Source organism: Salvelinus sp. IW2-2015, linkage group LG5, assembly GCF_002910315.2.
Source record: "Salvelinus sp. IW2-2015 linkage group LG5, ASM291031v2, whole genome shotgun sequence".
Classification (NCBI taxonomy): domain Eukaryota; kingdom Metazoa; phylum Chordata; class Actinopteri; order Salmoniformes; family Salmonidae; genus Salvelinus; species Salvelinus sp. IW2-2015.
The window spans coordinates 8,043,714-8,058,607 of record NC_036844.1 but is presented as its reverse complement, the minus strand read 5'-3'; the positions used below and the strand labels follow the sequence as shown (position 1 = coordinate 8,058,607).

The window sequence follows — 14,894 nt, the reverse complement described above, 5'->3', positions numbered from 1 at the left end:
TTTTATATCTGGAGTATTTCTCCTGTCTTATCCGGTGTCCTGTGTGAATTTAAGTATGCTCTCTCTAATTCTCTCTTTCTCTCCTTTCTTTCTTTCTTTCTCTCTCTCAGAGGACCTGAGCCCTAGGACCATGCCTCAGGACTACCTGGCATGATGACTCCTTGCTGTCCCAGTCCACCTGGTCGTGCTGCTGCTCCAGTTACAACGTTCTGCCTGCGGCTATGGAACCCTGACCGGTTCACCGACATGCTACCTGTCCCAGACCTGCTGTTTCAACTCTCTAGAGACAGCAGGAGCGGTAGAGATATCTCAATGATCGGCTATGAAAAGCCAACTGACATTTACTCTTGAGGTGCTGACTTGTTAAACCCTCGACAAACTACTGTGATTATTATATCATTTATGAACATTTGAACATCTTGCCATGTTCTGTTATAATTTCCACCGGCACAGGAAGAAGAGGACTGGCCACCCCTCATATCCTGGATCCTCTCTATGTTTCTTCCTAGGTTTTGGCCTTTCTAGGGAGTTTTTCATAGCCACCGTGCTTTCTACACCTGCATTGCTTGCTATTTGGGGTTTTAGGCTGGGTTTCTGTTCAGCACTTTGAAATATCAGCTGATGGAAGAAGGGCTATATAAATACATTTGATTGGATTTAAATTGACATACACTCAATTAGTATTTGGTAGCATTGCCTTTAAATTGTTTAACTTGGGTCAAACATTACGGGTAGCCTTCCACAAGCTTCCCTCAATAAGTTGGGTGAATTTTTGCCCATCCTCCTGACAGAGCTGGTGTATCTGGGTCAGGTTTGTAGGCCTCCTTGCTCACACACAATATTTCAGGTCTGCCCACAAATGTTCTATAGGATTGACGTCAGGGCTTTGTGATGGCCACTCCAATACCTTGACTTTGTTGTCCTTAAGCTATTTTGCCACAGCTTTGGAAGTATGCTTGGGGTCATTGTCCATTTGGAAGACCCATTTGCGACCAAGCTTTAACTTCCTGACTGATGTCTTGAGATGTTGCTTCAATATATCCACACAATTTCCTTTCCTCATGATGCCATCTATTTTGTGAAATGCATTTCTCCAAAAGTACAATCTTTGTTCCCATGTGCAGTTGCAAACCGTAGTCTGGCTTTTTCATGGCGGTTTTGGAGCAGTGGCTTCTTCCTTGCTGAGAGGCCTTTCAGGTTATGTTGATATAGGACTGCTGTTTTACTGTGGATATAGAGACTTTTGTACCTGTTTCCTCCAGCATCTTCACAAGGTCCTTTGCTGTTGTTCTGGGATTGATTTGCACTTTTCGCACCAAAGTACGTGATATCTAGGAGACAGAACGTATCTCCTTCCTGAGCGGTATGACGGCTGCGTGTCCCATGGTGTTTATACTTGCGTACTATGTTTGTACAGGTGAACGTGGTACCTTCAGGCATTTGGAAATTGCTCCCAAGAATGAGCCAGACTTGTGAAGGTCTACAATTTTTTTTCTGAGGTCTTGGCTGATTTCTTTTGATTTCCCATGATGTCAAGCAAAGAGGCACTGAGTTTGAAGGTAGGACTTGAAATACATCCACAGGTACACCTCCAATTGACTCAAATTATGTCAATTAGCCTATCAGAAGCTTCTAAAGCCATGAAATAATTTTCTGGAAATTTCCAAGCTCTTTAAAGGCACAGTCAACTTAGTGTATGTAAACTTCGACTCACTGTAATTGTGATACAGTGAATTATAAGTGAAATAATCTGTCTGTAAACAATTGTTGGAAAAATGACTGTTGGTCATGCACAAAGTAGATGTCCTAACCGACTTGCCAACACTATAGTTTGTTAACAAGAAATTTGTGGAGTGGTTGAAAAAACAAGTTTTAATGACCTAACTAAGTGTATGTAAACTTCGACTTCAAGTCACCTTCACTAGTCACCTAAAATAACGCCACTTTAATAATGTTTACGTATGTATATACTGCTCTATACCATCTACTGCATATTGCCTATGCCTATCATTGGTCACTTTAAATAACGCCACTTTAATATTGTTTAACAATCGTACATCACTCATCTCATATGTATATACTGCTCTATACCATCTACTGCATCTTGCCTATGCCGCACGGCCATCGCTCATCCATATATTTATATGTACATATTCTTATTCCTCCCTTACATTTGTGTGTATAAGGTAGTTGTTGTGAATGTGTTAGATTACTTGTTAGATATTACTTGTCGGAACTAGAAGCACAAGCATTTCGCTACACTCGCATTAACATGTGCCAACCATGTGTATGTGACCAATAAAATGTGATTTGATTTACTGATTTACATTAGACCCAAGTCAGCATTGGCTTCTCTGAAAGACACACATACATTGAGCACCAGTGGAGCAGCTATTTTGGGGGGTTAAGTGCCTTCTGAAGTTCACAACGGCAGGCGATGGCATCTAGGATTTGATACCAGCAACCCTCCAAGTTGCCAGCTCACTTCCCGCCTGATCTTTCCAGTCAGACTCCGGATTCAAACTGTCAACATTCATGCTTGCTCGCCTTTCTAACYACTAGGCTACTTGTCACACGACAAGTCACGAGTTACATTAGAGGACTTTCATCTTTCCAAAAACACATTTCACCACATGAAAGAATAGATATAACTGCAATACTGAATATAAGATAATGCATCATTATTTTAGGATTTGCTTGCATGTTAAAAATGAACTATAACACATAGTTTTGTGTCAGGTTCACAGTGGGGTGATACAGTGTGTAGAATTTTAACGGTGGACAGGTTGGGTTACAATATTAGAAGTTTGAGGTGTAAGAGAGTAATCGGGTGGGTCTAGTAGCCTGCACGTGTGTTTGCGTTATAGGTGTGTGTGTSTGAGAGAGGTAAGGTGTGTRTGCGCTCTTACCTTGGTGGGTGAGGGGGTCTCTCTGACTGTGTCTGAGTCCGACCAGCGGTGTTTGATCTGGGAGGAGCTGGGTACACACTCACAGAATGTCTGCATGGAACAAACAAACAAACCGTTGTTGTTGTGTTTGTCGGAGTTGTTTCGATGTGCCGATATTACGGTACGCTTTTAGCTCTAACACAAAAAACAATGGCCAACGATTGGAACGCAAATGCAAGGTCTATAACCTCCACAAATGCTCAATTATTGAAAATGAAGCACCAAAATCATGCTATTGTTAAATGCAAAAAGTAACAACACACATATAAAGAATAAACCCATGACAGTACACAGACAGACACACACAGAACAACAGAAAAGAGACAGTTAGTACATAACAGGAGGAGAACTGAGGGAGGATACCAGGAATAACTTTGTCTGTCCCAACTAAGATTTCATGTCCCTTCTAAGTCACTGCTGAGTGTGTCTTTAACTTCTCTGCAAAAGGTTACTGTGTGTGTGTGTGTGTGTGTGTGTGTGTGTGTGTGTGTGTGTGTGTGTGTGGTGTGTGTGTGTGTGTGTATTCGTGTGTTGCGTGTCCGGTGTTGTGAGTGTATGTGCATGTGTGCGTGCGTGTGTGTGTGCGTGCATGTGATGCGCAATTCGTGTGCTGCAGAAAGTTTAATGTAATTATGCTAGGGCTATGTCCTAGCTGATGGCGTTGTAACTGCTTTAGGAGAGTACATGCTGTCCCTGACCTTCTACACACACCATTGACCTGACCAATTCGCCTAGAACCATAGAACACACACACTCTCAGGACAAAGCTCAGTCCACCAAACTAACACCATGCTGGTACAGACAGCGGATCCCTTAMGGAAAAACCACATGAATTTCACGTGAACACATGTGAACACGTGATCTTGTGTGATTTAACGTGAGGTTAATGTGATAATGTGACGACATGTGAAGTAACATGTGTTAACATAAAACTACATATAGCAACGTGAGCAAATGTGAGAGCATGATCTCATGTAAAATTCATGTGAAATACATATGACAACATCGGGATGCAAAATTTCAACATGTGATGACATGAAACTACACGTGACAACATTTGAGCATGTGAAAACCTACGAGTCAAGTGTAATTTAGAATATTTTACTTTGAAAGTCATCATTTACATTAATTCAATTTAAATAGTCGTGGTCCCCTGCAGGTTTTGTCTAGGTACATTTTACATTTGCGTCATTTAGCAGACGATTTTATCCAGAGCAAATAGGGTTAAGTGCCTTGCTCAAGACTGCAGATATTTCAACTAGTCGCTCTGGGATCCAAATGCTCTTAACTGCTAGGCTACCTGCCACCGTGTATGTGTGTGTGTGTGTGAGTTCCCGGTTTGATCCTGGGACGTTTTTAGAACAATGTGTCATGGTTTTTGTCTAGTTGCTGTGAAAATACGGTAAATCTTAAACTAGTTACCGTAATTTTACAGCAAAATTCAGATGTTAGCGGAGTGTATGCTGATTACTTGGAACTCAACCTCGCTTGGGATTTGAACTCACAACCTCATAGTTACTTGACTATCCTGCTGCGCCACCAGGTCTCTAAACATAATAGAGATTGGCAAGAATACATATTTCTACTTTTTTAAAGTAAATATTTCCAACAACTTGAGGAGTCTTATGGTCAGATGCCAAATCTTTTCAGTCTCCTGAGGGGGAAAATGCATTGTTGTGCCCCCTTCACAACTTTAATTGGAGTGTTTGGACCATAATAGTTTGTTGGTGATGTGGACACCAAGGAACTTGAAACTCTCGACCCGCTCCACGACAGCCCTGTCGATGTGAATGGGGGYGTGTTCGGCCCTCCTTTTCCTGTAGTCCACGATCATGTCCTTTGACGATCATGTAGAATGCTACTCTGGGAGCCAGCCTCAGTYGTGTAGCTATTGGAATTTTCCTCCTTCACAATGTATGGCACCCACTTGGCTGATGCCCAGAAAGCTCACCACACACAGTGCAGAGTAGTAGCTAGTCGTCCTCACTACGAGCCCTCTGCCTCAGCACTGCATTCCTCTATTGCATCTTACATTCCTCTCAAGCTTCAGGGGCCTCATTTATAAATGTTGTGGAAATGTTACACTAAATATATTCTTAAAAGACTGAGCAGACACAAAAACATTGAGATTGGCGCATGCCATACATACGCATGTTTCCCGCTATAAATCATACCTGTCATAAAACTGTGAATGAGCATTAAACTAGGCTGCTACTCTCTGCTTAGGCTGCTACTAGGATGCMATGGGAACTACAGAACAATGTACCATTATACTAGATTATCCGCACMTGTACCCTAAATGGTTCCGACCAGTACCATGTGAGTTCTTATGTGTATTTGTATTTATTATGTAACTCCATTTGCTGCTGCTTTGCAATACATTCACAGAATTCACAACACACTGAGTGCTCTCAGGCCCCTACTCCACGCACTACACATATCTACAGTACTAAATCCATGTGTATGTTGGTATGTGGCGTATGTATCGTGTGTGTGTGTGTGTGTGTGTGTGTGGTGTGTGTGTGTGTGTGTGTGTGTGTGTGTGTGTGTGTGTGTGTGTGTGTGTGTGTGTGTGTGTGTGTGTGTGTGTGTGTGTGTGGTGGTGTGTGGTGTGTGTGTTGTGTGTGTGGTGTGCATATGTTGTGTGTGTGTGCATATGTCTGTGCTTATGTTTGTGTTTGCTTCACAGTCCCCGTCTTCCATAAGGTGTTATTTTCTGTTTTTTTAATCTAATTTTACTGCTTGCATAGTTACTTGATGTGGATAGAGTTCCATGTAGTCATGGCTCTATGTAGTACTGTGCGCCTCCCATAGTCTGTTCTGGACTTGGGGACTGTGAAGAGACCTCTTGTGGCATCTCTTGTAGGGTATGCATGGGTGTCCGAGCTGTGTTGCCAGTAGTTTAGAAAGATACTCGTACATTCAATATGACATCTCATAAATACAAGTAGTGATGAAGTCAATCTCTCCTCCATTTTGAGCCAGGAGAGATTGACATGCATATCACTTATTAGCTCTCTGTGTACATCCAAAGGMCAGCTGTGTTGCCCTGTTCTGAGCCAATTGCAATTTTCTTAAGTCCTTTTTTGTGGCACCTGACCACACGACTGAACAGTAGTCAAGGTGCGACAAAACTAGGGCTTGTAGGAACTGCCTTGTTGATAGTGTTGTTATTAAGAAGGCAGAGCAGCACTTTATTATGGACAGACTTCTCCCCATCTTAGCTACTGTTGTATCAATATGTTTTGACCATAACAGTTTACAATCTAGGGTTACTCCAAGCAGTTTAGTCATCTCAACTAGCTCAATTTCCACATTATTTATTACAAGATTTAGTTGAGGTTTATGGTTTAGTGAATGTTTTGTCCCAAATACAATGCTTTTAGTTTTTGAAATATTTAGGGCTAACTTATTCCTTGCCACCCACTCCGAAACTAACTGCAACGCTTTGTTAAGTGTTGCAGTCATTTCAGTCGCTGTAGTAGGTGACGTTCATAGCGTTGAGACATCCGCATCCGTAGACACTCTGGCTTTACTCAAAGTCAATGGCATATCATTAGCAAAAATTTAAAAAAGCAAGAGGCCTAAACAGCTACCCTGGGGAATTCCTGATTCTACCTGGATTATGTTTCAGAGGCTTCCATTAACCTCTGTGTTCTGTTAGACAGGTAACTCTTTATCCACATTATAGCAGGGGGTGTAAAGCCATAACACATGCGTTTTTCCAGCAGCAGACTATGATCGATAATGTCAAAAGTCTGCACTGAAGTCTAACAAGACAGCCCCCACAATCATGTTATCATAAATTTCTCTCAGCCAATCACCAGTCATTTGTGTAAGTGCTGTGCTTGTTGAGTGTCCTTCCCTATAAGYGTGCTGAAAGTCWGTTTTTTTCCAGAAGTTTACTAAGRGTTGGTAACAGGCTGATTGGTCGGCTATTTGAGCCAGTAAAGGGGGATTTACTATTCTTGGGTAGCGGAATGACTTTAGCTTCCMTCCAGGCCTGAGGGMACACACTTTCTAGTAGGCTTAAATTGAAGATATGACAAATAGGAGTAGCAATATTGTCTGCTATTACMCTCAGTAATTTTCCATCCAGATTGTCAGTACCTGGTAGCTTGACATTGTTGATAGACAACAATCATTTGTTCACCTCTTCCACACTGACTTTACGGAATYCAAAAGTACAATTCTTGTCTTTCATAATTTTGTACGATATACYTGACTGTGTAGTGTCAGCGTTTGTTGCTGGCATGTCATCCCTAYGTTTGATTATCTTGCCAATGAAAAAGTCATTAAAGTAGTTGACAATATCAGTGGGCTTTGTGATAAATGAGCCATTTAAGGTGCCCCAAAGCATTTTACTATCCTTCTTTATATAATTTATCTTTGTTTCATAGTGTAGTTTATTTTTATTTAGTTTAGTCACATGATTTCTTAATTTGCACTACGTTTGCCAATCAGTTGGGCTGCCAGACTTATTTGCAATATCTTTTAGCTCATCCCTCTCAACCATACAATTTTTCAATTCCTCATTAATCCACTGGGATTTAACCGTTTTTACAGTCATTTTCTTAATGGGTGCATGCTAATTAGTAACTGGAATAAGCAATTTCATAAATGTGTCAAGTGCAGCGTCTGGTTGCTCCTCATTACACACCACGGACCAGCAAATATGTGTTACATCATCAACATATGAATCACTACAAAGGTACACATAAGGTACCTTTGTACCTTTGACCATTTTGTACAGCACRGAATAACGCTGTACCGTAAACATATTCTTATTTTTTTTGTGTTTTCATGATTGTGTTTTACAAATGTTTTTYCTCTTTGACAYTACAGAGTATTTTGTGTTACACAATATKAATGGTTCTAAATAGTACCAGATAGGGGTTCTTTGGCTTGTGACCATAACAGAACCCTTTATGGTGCTATATAGAACCCTTATTTGAAGGTTCAACAAAGAACCATGCTCATAAGGTTCTAAATAGAACCTGTACGGTGCTATCAATAACCCTTTCCCAAGGTTCTATAAAGAACCATTCCAAAAGGTTCTATATAGCACCAAGCTATATAGAACTTTTTTATGTTTCTTTATAGAATCTTTATGGAGAAYGGTTCTATAAAGAACATTTCTCAATCTGAAATATTTTTTGTAGATCATTTTGAAGACTTATACAGTTTTTTTTTTAATTCTGGTCAGACGTATTATATTGTAAAAACGCCATTGGTGTTAATATTGTGTTCATTGAGAAATTGAATGAAGGGAGCTACCTCTGGAACAGCTGTGAGTTCCTGAGAAAGGAATTGAGAACCATTGACTGATTTCGTCAAATATATTCAATTGACAAAACAACTTCATAGCCATAGTCATTTATAATAGAAAGTGGCATAACACAACACAGTAGACAAACTAGAATGACACTCTCACTCACAGTTGCACAAAAAGAGCTGGGCATAAACCAACGCCACAAAATATATACGCTGCCTCCCCTAYATTTGAATAATCACTAAACGAGCAAAGAACCATTTTGTGAATTGTAAAGAACCCTTGAGGAACCTACATTTTTTTGCGTGTAACATTATCTACTATTATGTATTGACTTATTTTTCATTCTTTATGCATTGTGTACTGTGCAGAACACAGGAGAATTATCACTGTGAATCATTGTAATGTTTGTTTATGTGCCAATTAATTCCGCAAGGGATGGGTTGCCAACTGGCGATTTGACACAAAAATAAAATGTAATTCATTAATTCATTCACTTATTCATTCTCACACACACATGCACACATACAGTACACTGCCCATGCCCCCCGCTGTGTTTGTGGCTGTGGGATTAAAATGTGATGTGGGTGAGGGTGTGACTTTGTTTGCTCTGTGATTGCCTAGACCTAATCTAGCTCCAAAACAGGAAGGGATTTACACCTAAAAGCATATTTTGGGCTTTTATTGGTTGGACCTGGCAGAGAGGATTCAATCTGATGAATGAGCATTTAGCTGCTGTTTGAGAGTGGTGTGGTGTGTTGTGTGTGTGTGTGTGTGTGTGTGTGTGTGTGTGTGTGTGTGTGTGTGTGTGTGTGTGTGTGTGTGTGTGTGTGTGTGTGTGTGTGTGTGTGTGTGTGTGTGTGGTGTGTGTGTGTGTTGTGTGTGCACGGAGAGGTGAGGTGAGTTTTTAGCTTACTGCTCGCTAATCCAATCTCAAGGAAGAGGCTTAGCACACATTCAGTCCTGGGTATATCATTTACCGGGACGGGGCTCAATAGCTGGGAGGGAGAGAGGCATGGAGGGAGAGAGAGAGCTAGAAGGAGAGCATAGCGGAGACTAAGACAGAAGTCAAAGACCAGAACCAAACTTGTTTTCCTTAGACATTAGGGAAMACTTTTGTTGCACAACAAATTCAATTCCAATTAAATTCTCTCTCCCTGTAAATTTGATTTAATTCCACACAAATTCCAGGTCAGTCTGAGAATTCAGATTCAATTACATTCAATTCCAATGTTAAGTAAATTCCAATAATTAAATTCCCAATGCAATATTATCCCCAACAATTCCACAAATTCAGATTCAATTCCGCCAGGCTTTCAGGCTGATCATGTCACTGTTTAGACAGCCTAGCTGTTTAGACAGCACATACTGGAGATATGTGTACAGATCCTTGCGACATGGGGCCCTGCATTATCATGCTTAAACATGAGGTGATGGTGGCGGATGAATGGCACGACAATGGGCCTCAGGATCTCATCACGGTATCTCTATGCRTTCTAATTGCCATCGAAGAAATGTATTTGTGTTTGTTGTCTGTAGCTTGTCTGCCCATACCATAACCCCACCGCCACCATGGGGCAATCTGTTCACAACATTGACATCAGTAAACTGCTCACCCACACGTCGCCATGCATGCTGCCATCTACCCGGTACAAATGAAATTGGGATTCATCCGTGAAGAGCACACTTCTCCAGCRTGCCAGTGACCATCGAAAGTGAGCATTTGCCCACTGAAGTTGGTTACCACGCTGAACTGCAGTCTGGTCAAGACCCTGGTCCGACAAGCACGCAGATGAGCTTCACTGAAATGGTTTCTGGCAGTTTGTTCAGCATTTCTTCGGTTGTGCAAACCCACAGTTTCATCAGCTCTCTGGGGGCTGGTCTCAGACAATCCCTTGGGTGAGCAAGCCGAATGTGGAGGTTATCGTCAGGCGTGGTTACACATGGTCTGTGGTTGTGAGGCCAGTTTGACATACTGCCAAAWTCTGTAAAACAACGTTGGYGGCAGCTTATGGTAGAGAAATTAACATTAAATGATCTGGCTATTGCATGCTCCCTCAAAACTTTWGACATCTGTGTCATTGTGTTGTGTGATGAAACTKCACACTYTTAGAGTGGACTTTTATTGTCCCCTGCACAAGGTGCACCTGTGTAATGATCATGCTGTTTAATCAGCTTCTTGTTATGCCAMACCTTTCAGGTGGATGGATTATCTTGGAAAAGGAGAAATGCTCACTAACAGGGCGGTMAACACATTTGTGCWCAACATTTGAAAGAAATATGCTTTTTGTGCAAATGGAACATTTCTGGGATCTTTTATGTCAGCTCATGAAACATGAGACCAATACTTTACATGTTGCGTTTATAGTGTTGTTCAGTGTACAATTTACACCCCAGGTCTAACATACCTGATAGCTTTATCTCAAACCTAAACAGGTGTGGTTAGTTTTTGCCTCTTATTTGAGCGGGATGGTTTAGAYCTTGGAGTGTTGGTCGCGACATTACTATTCCATTTCATTCTGAAGCATATTCTAGATGTGTATTTAAGATTGATTTTATGAGTTTCTACATTATGTTGGCATGTATTTGGGGCGAATTTTCTGAATTCTTACATGGCTTTTTTAATCCGCCTGCCTTTTCCTTAGATATCTTGCATCAGCTCAATAGTCCATGAGACATCATCCTCTAGTAGTAAACAAACTCTGCGTGAGCCCACTAGCTACACACACACACAAACACAACCCACTAGCTACACTTTCCTTAAGCCCACACTGGAGAAATAGAGATATAAAAAACATAGGCCTACACACGATCTGAATGTGAATAAGTTGACAGGCTGGCTGTGGCGGTAAGTGAGTTATTTGTGYTGTTTGCTGTTGCAGTGAAAGTAGGAGCTGAATGTGAATAGGTTTAAAGGAATTGAAGGCMCCTCTGTGTAACTTTGTGGTCACTGTAAAATTAATAGCTCAGTGAGAATGGTTTTAAATGAGTTCCAGGCACCACTATCACCCTCTATTGTGTTTGTACTGTGTTTTCCGTGCCTCCATCAAAATAGAGGGGAATGGGATGCAGATTCAAGGCTTTTATTCGTCCGACTRCACCAGGGGCAACTCTCACACTGCACGCATGACCACCTGCATACTGAAACATGCAGAGAATCTGAATCACTTAGGACCAGCATACATACATGAACACACAACTAGATGGGAAAATGGGAATACTTGTCTCCTTTAAACACACACACATGCACACCAACACCAACACGCATACACACACACACACAGACATACAAAAGCAGGCAGGCATGCAAATACACAAACAGGCAGGGAGTGCGCACGCACGCACCACGCACGCACGCACGCACGCACGCACGCACGCACGCACGCACGCACGCACGCACGCACGCACGCACACACGCACACACACACACACACACACACACACACACACACACACACACACACACACACACACACCACACACACACGTAAATAGACCACCAATATTTCTTTGCAGTTCATAGAAGTGTTTTTTCCTCTTTCAGTGATCATTCAAATGTAGGCGGAGAATATTTTTGGAAGGGTGTTCCTGCCCAGCTCTTTTTGTGCAACTCTGAGTGAGAGTGTCATTCCAGTTGATCTAATCTGTTGAGTTATGCTATTACATGTTACACTGTGTGTGATTATAATCTGTAATGGTGTCTTGTGTCAATTGAGAGCAGTTATCTAAGTAAGTACTTTTCAAATTCTCTCTTTAGGGACCTCCAGCTGTTCCAGAGCTAGCATACCTGACTCAACTCGCTACTGAACAAAATAATAGAATCTATGGAAATGKAACAGTATAATATGGCTATTAAAACAGAATTTAATTTAAAAAACAGTGTCGTTCTACAAAGAACCKTTGAGATTGAGATTMTTTTTTTTATAGAACCTTAGGGAAGGGCACCAAAAAGGGTTCCGCTACAAGCCAAAGAACGCTTATTTGGCWCTATATAGAACCATTTCTTTTTAGTGTGTATGAAAGCATGAAAGAACAGACAGAGGACACAGGGTAGAGCTGGAAATGGGAGGATTACAGAGTAAAAGCTGTTCCATTCATATGGATGTCAGAGCTTAGGACCTTAAMCCCCACCCTCTCCACTCCAAACATTAMACACGCACGCACACACATGTCCCTGAACCAAACTGCTTGATTGCAGACCTGTTGCACGCCCCAAAAGAAGGGTTCTATTTAGTACCAGATAGGGGTTCTTTGGCGTGTAACCATAGTGGAACCCTTTTTGGTGCTATATAGAACCCTTTTTTGAAGGTTCAATWAAGAACCATGCTCATGAGGTTCTAAATGGAACCTGTATGGTGCTATAAAGAAACCKATCCTAAGGTTGAGTAGATACTGTATCTATTCTCCCCCTGAGTCGATACATGTTAGAAACACCCTTGGCAGSGATTCTTTGGTAAGTTTCACACCTGTATTGTGCAATATTTKCCCATTATTCTTTTCAAAATTATTCAMGCTTKGTCAAGGTGTTGGGGATCATGGCTTGACAGCAATTTTCAAGTGTTGTCATAGATTTTCAAGCAGRTTTAAGTCAAAACTGTAACTAGGCCACTCAGGAACATTCATCGTGTTCTTGGTAAGAAACAGCAGTGTAGATTAGGCTTTRTGTTGTTGGTTATTGTCCTGCTGAAAGGTGAATTCCTCTCCCAGTGTCTGGTGTAAAGCAGGTTTTCCTCTAGGATTTTGCCTAGTGCTTAGCTGCATCCCATTTCTTTTCCTCCTGAAAAACTCCCCAGTCTTTGCTGATGTCAAGCATACCCATACCATGACGCAGCCACCACCATGCTTGAAAATATGGAGGCAGTTACTYAGWGATGTGTTGTGTTGGATTTGCCCCAAACATAAGGCTTTGCATTTAGGYCAAAAGTGTATCCCCTTGCYATGTTCTTTTTGCATGTTTTGGAATACTTTTCTTCAGTATATTTTCATTATTTGTCACTTGGTGCATTATTGTGGAGTCATTACAATGTTGTTGATCCACCCTCAGTTTTCACCCATCACAGCTATTGAACTCTGTAGCTGTTTTAAAATCACCAATGGCCTCATGGTGACATCCCTAAGCAGTTTCCTTCCTSYCCTGCAGCTCAGTTCAGAAGGACGACTGCATCTTTGATGTTTCTGGCTGCTTTAATAAATTATCCACAGCATAATTACTCATTTGGACCAAGAAATATTCAATGTCTAATTTGTTATTGTAACCTGTTGTCACGCCCTGGACATAGTAAGTTGTTTATTCTCTGTGTTGRTTGGGGCGTGATAGTGACTTGGGTGGGTCATCTAGGTGTTTTGTATTTCTATGGTGGCCTGATATGGTCCCCAATCAGAGGCAGCTGTTTATCGTTGTGTCTGATTGGGGATCATATTTAGGTAGCAATTTCCCCATGGTTATTAGTGGGATCTTGTCTATATTTAGTTGCCTGAGTGCACAACAGTAGCGTCACGTTTCGGTCGGTCGGTCGGTCGGTTGGTTGGTTGTTTGTTGTTTTTGTTCAGTGAGTTTCGGTTTATTAAAATTATGTGGAACTCTACACACGCTGCGCCTTGGTCTACTCATTTCAGCGACCGTGACAGAAGATCCCACCAACAACGGACCAAGCAGCGTGTCCGGGAGATAATGGCATCCTGGTCGATAGAGGAGATTAGGGAGAGAACATCTTGGACTTGGGATGACATTATAGCAGGAGAGAAGATACTGCCATGGAGGCAGGTGGAAGCAGCGAAGGAGGGACAGCGACGAAGTCGGGGAGGTAGGCCACAGAAACCCCAATAATTTTTTTGGGGGGGGGGCACATGGAGCAGTCGGCGGATCCGAGGAGTGAACCAGAGTCAGTCTGGGAGAAGAAGGAGAATTCGGAGGAGAGAGGAATGGGGGAGTTGTTGAGTTGGTGGAGGACGCACGGATTTGGAATAAAGGAACGTGTTGTCAGTTTGGTGCCACCTGAGTCAGCTCCCCGTACTCGTCCTGAAACGTGTGTTAAAGTTCCGGAACAACTGATGCCGGCTATACACACCAGGTCTCCAGTATACCTTCACAACCCAGTGCGTCCTGTGCCAACTCCTTGCACTCTCCATCAAGTGCGCTTTCCTTGTCAGGTGTGTCCTGTTCCTGCTCCTCGCACTCTCCCTCAAGTGCGTGTCCCCAGTCAGGTCCGTCCTGTTCCTCTTCCCCGCACTCGCCCTGAGGTGCGTGTCATCAGCCCGGTGTCACCGGAACCTCCGGCGACGGTCCACGGTCCTGGAACCTCCGGCGACGGTCCACGGTCCGGAACCTCCGGCGACGGTCCCCGGTCTGGAGAATCCGGCAACTTTCCCCGGTCCGGAGCCTCTGGCGACGATCCATGGTCCGGTTCCTCCGGCGACGATTCACGGTCCGGAGTCTCCGGCGACAATCCACGGTCCGGATCCACAGAAACGGAGGGATCAGCGTAGGGAGTGGGTACTTCGCCCTGCACCGGAGCCGCCCCCGACGCCCTGTGTCATCCATCATAGATGCCCAGCCGGACCCTCCCCTATTGAGTCAGGTTTTGCGGTCGGAGTCACGTCCTTTGGGTGCTTTCATTGAAAATGACAGATCTACATACATTTTCTATTTGTCAGGTCACCCAAAAAGTTGCATG

At 42.6% G+C, this 14,894-nt stretch overlaps 1 protein-coding gene across 1 annotated transcript in view; it reads right to left on the bottom strand.

Annotated features, from left to right (window-relative positions):
• Positions 1-14,894, bottom strand: part of LOC111964475 (fibrinogen C domain-containing protein 1-like) — a 273,359-nt gene that overhangs the window by 205,726 nt on the left and 52,739 nt on the right. The window contains exon 2 of the mRNA XM_070443759.1: positions 2,910-2,999. Coding sequence (XP_070299860.1) covers positions 2,910-2,999 — 90 coding nt within the window. The remainder of the gene's footprint in view (positions 1-2,909; positions 3,000-14,894) is intronic.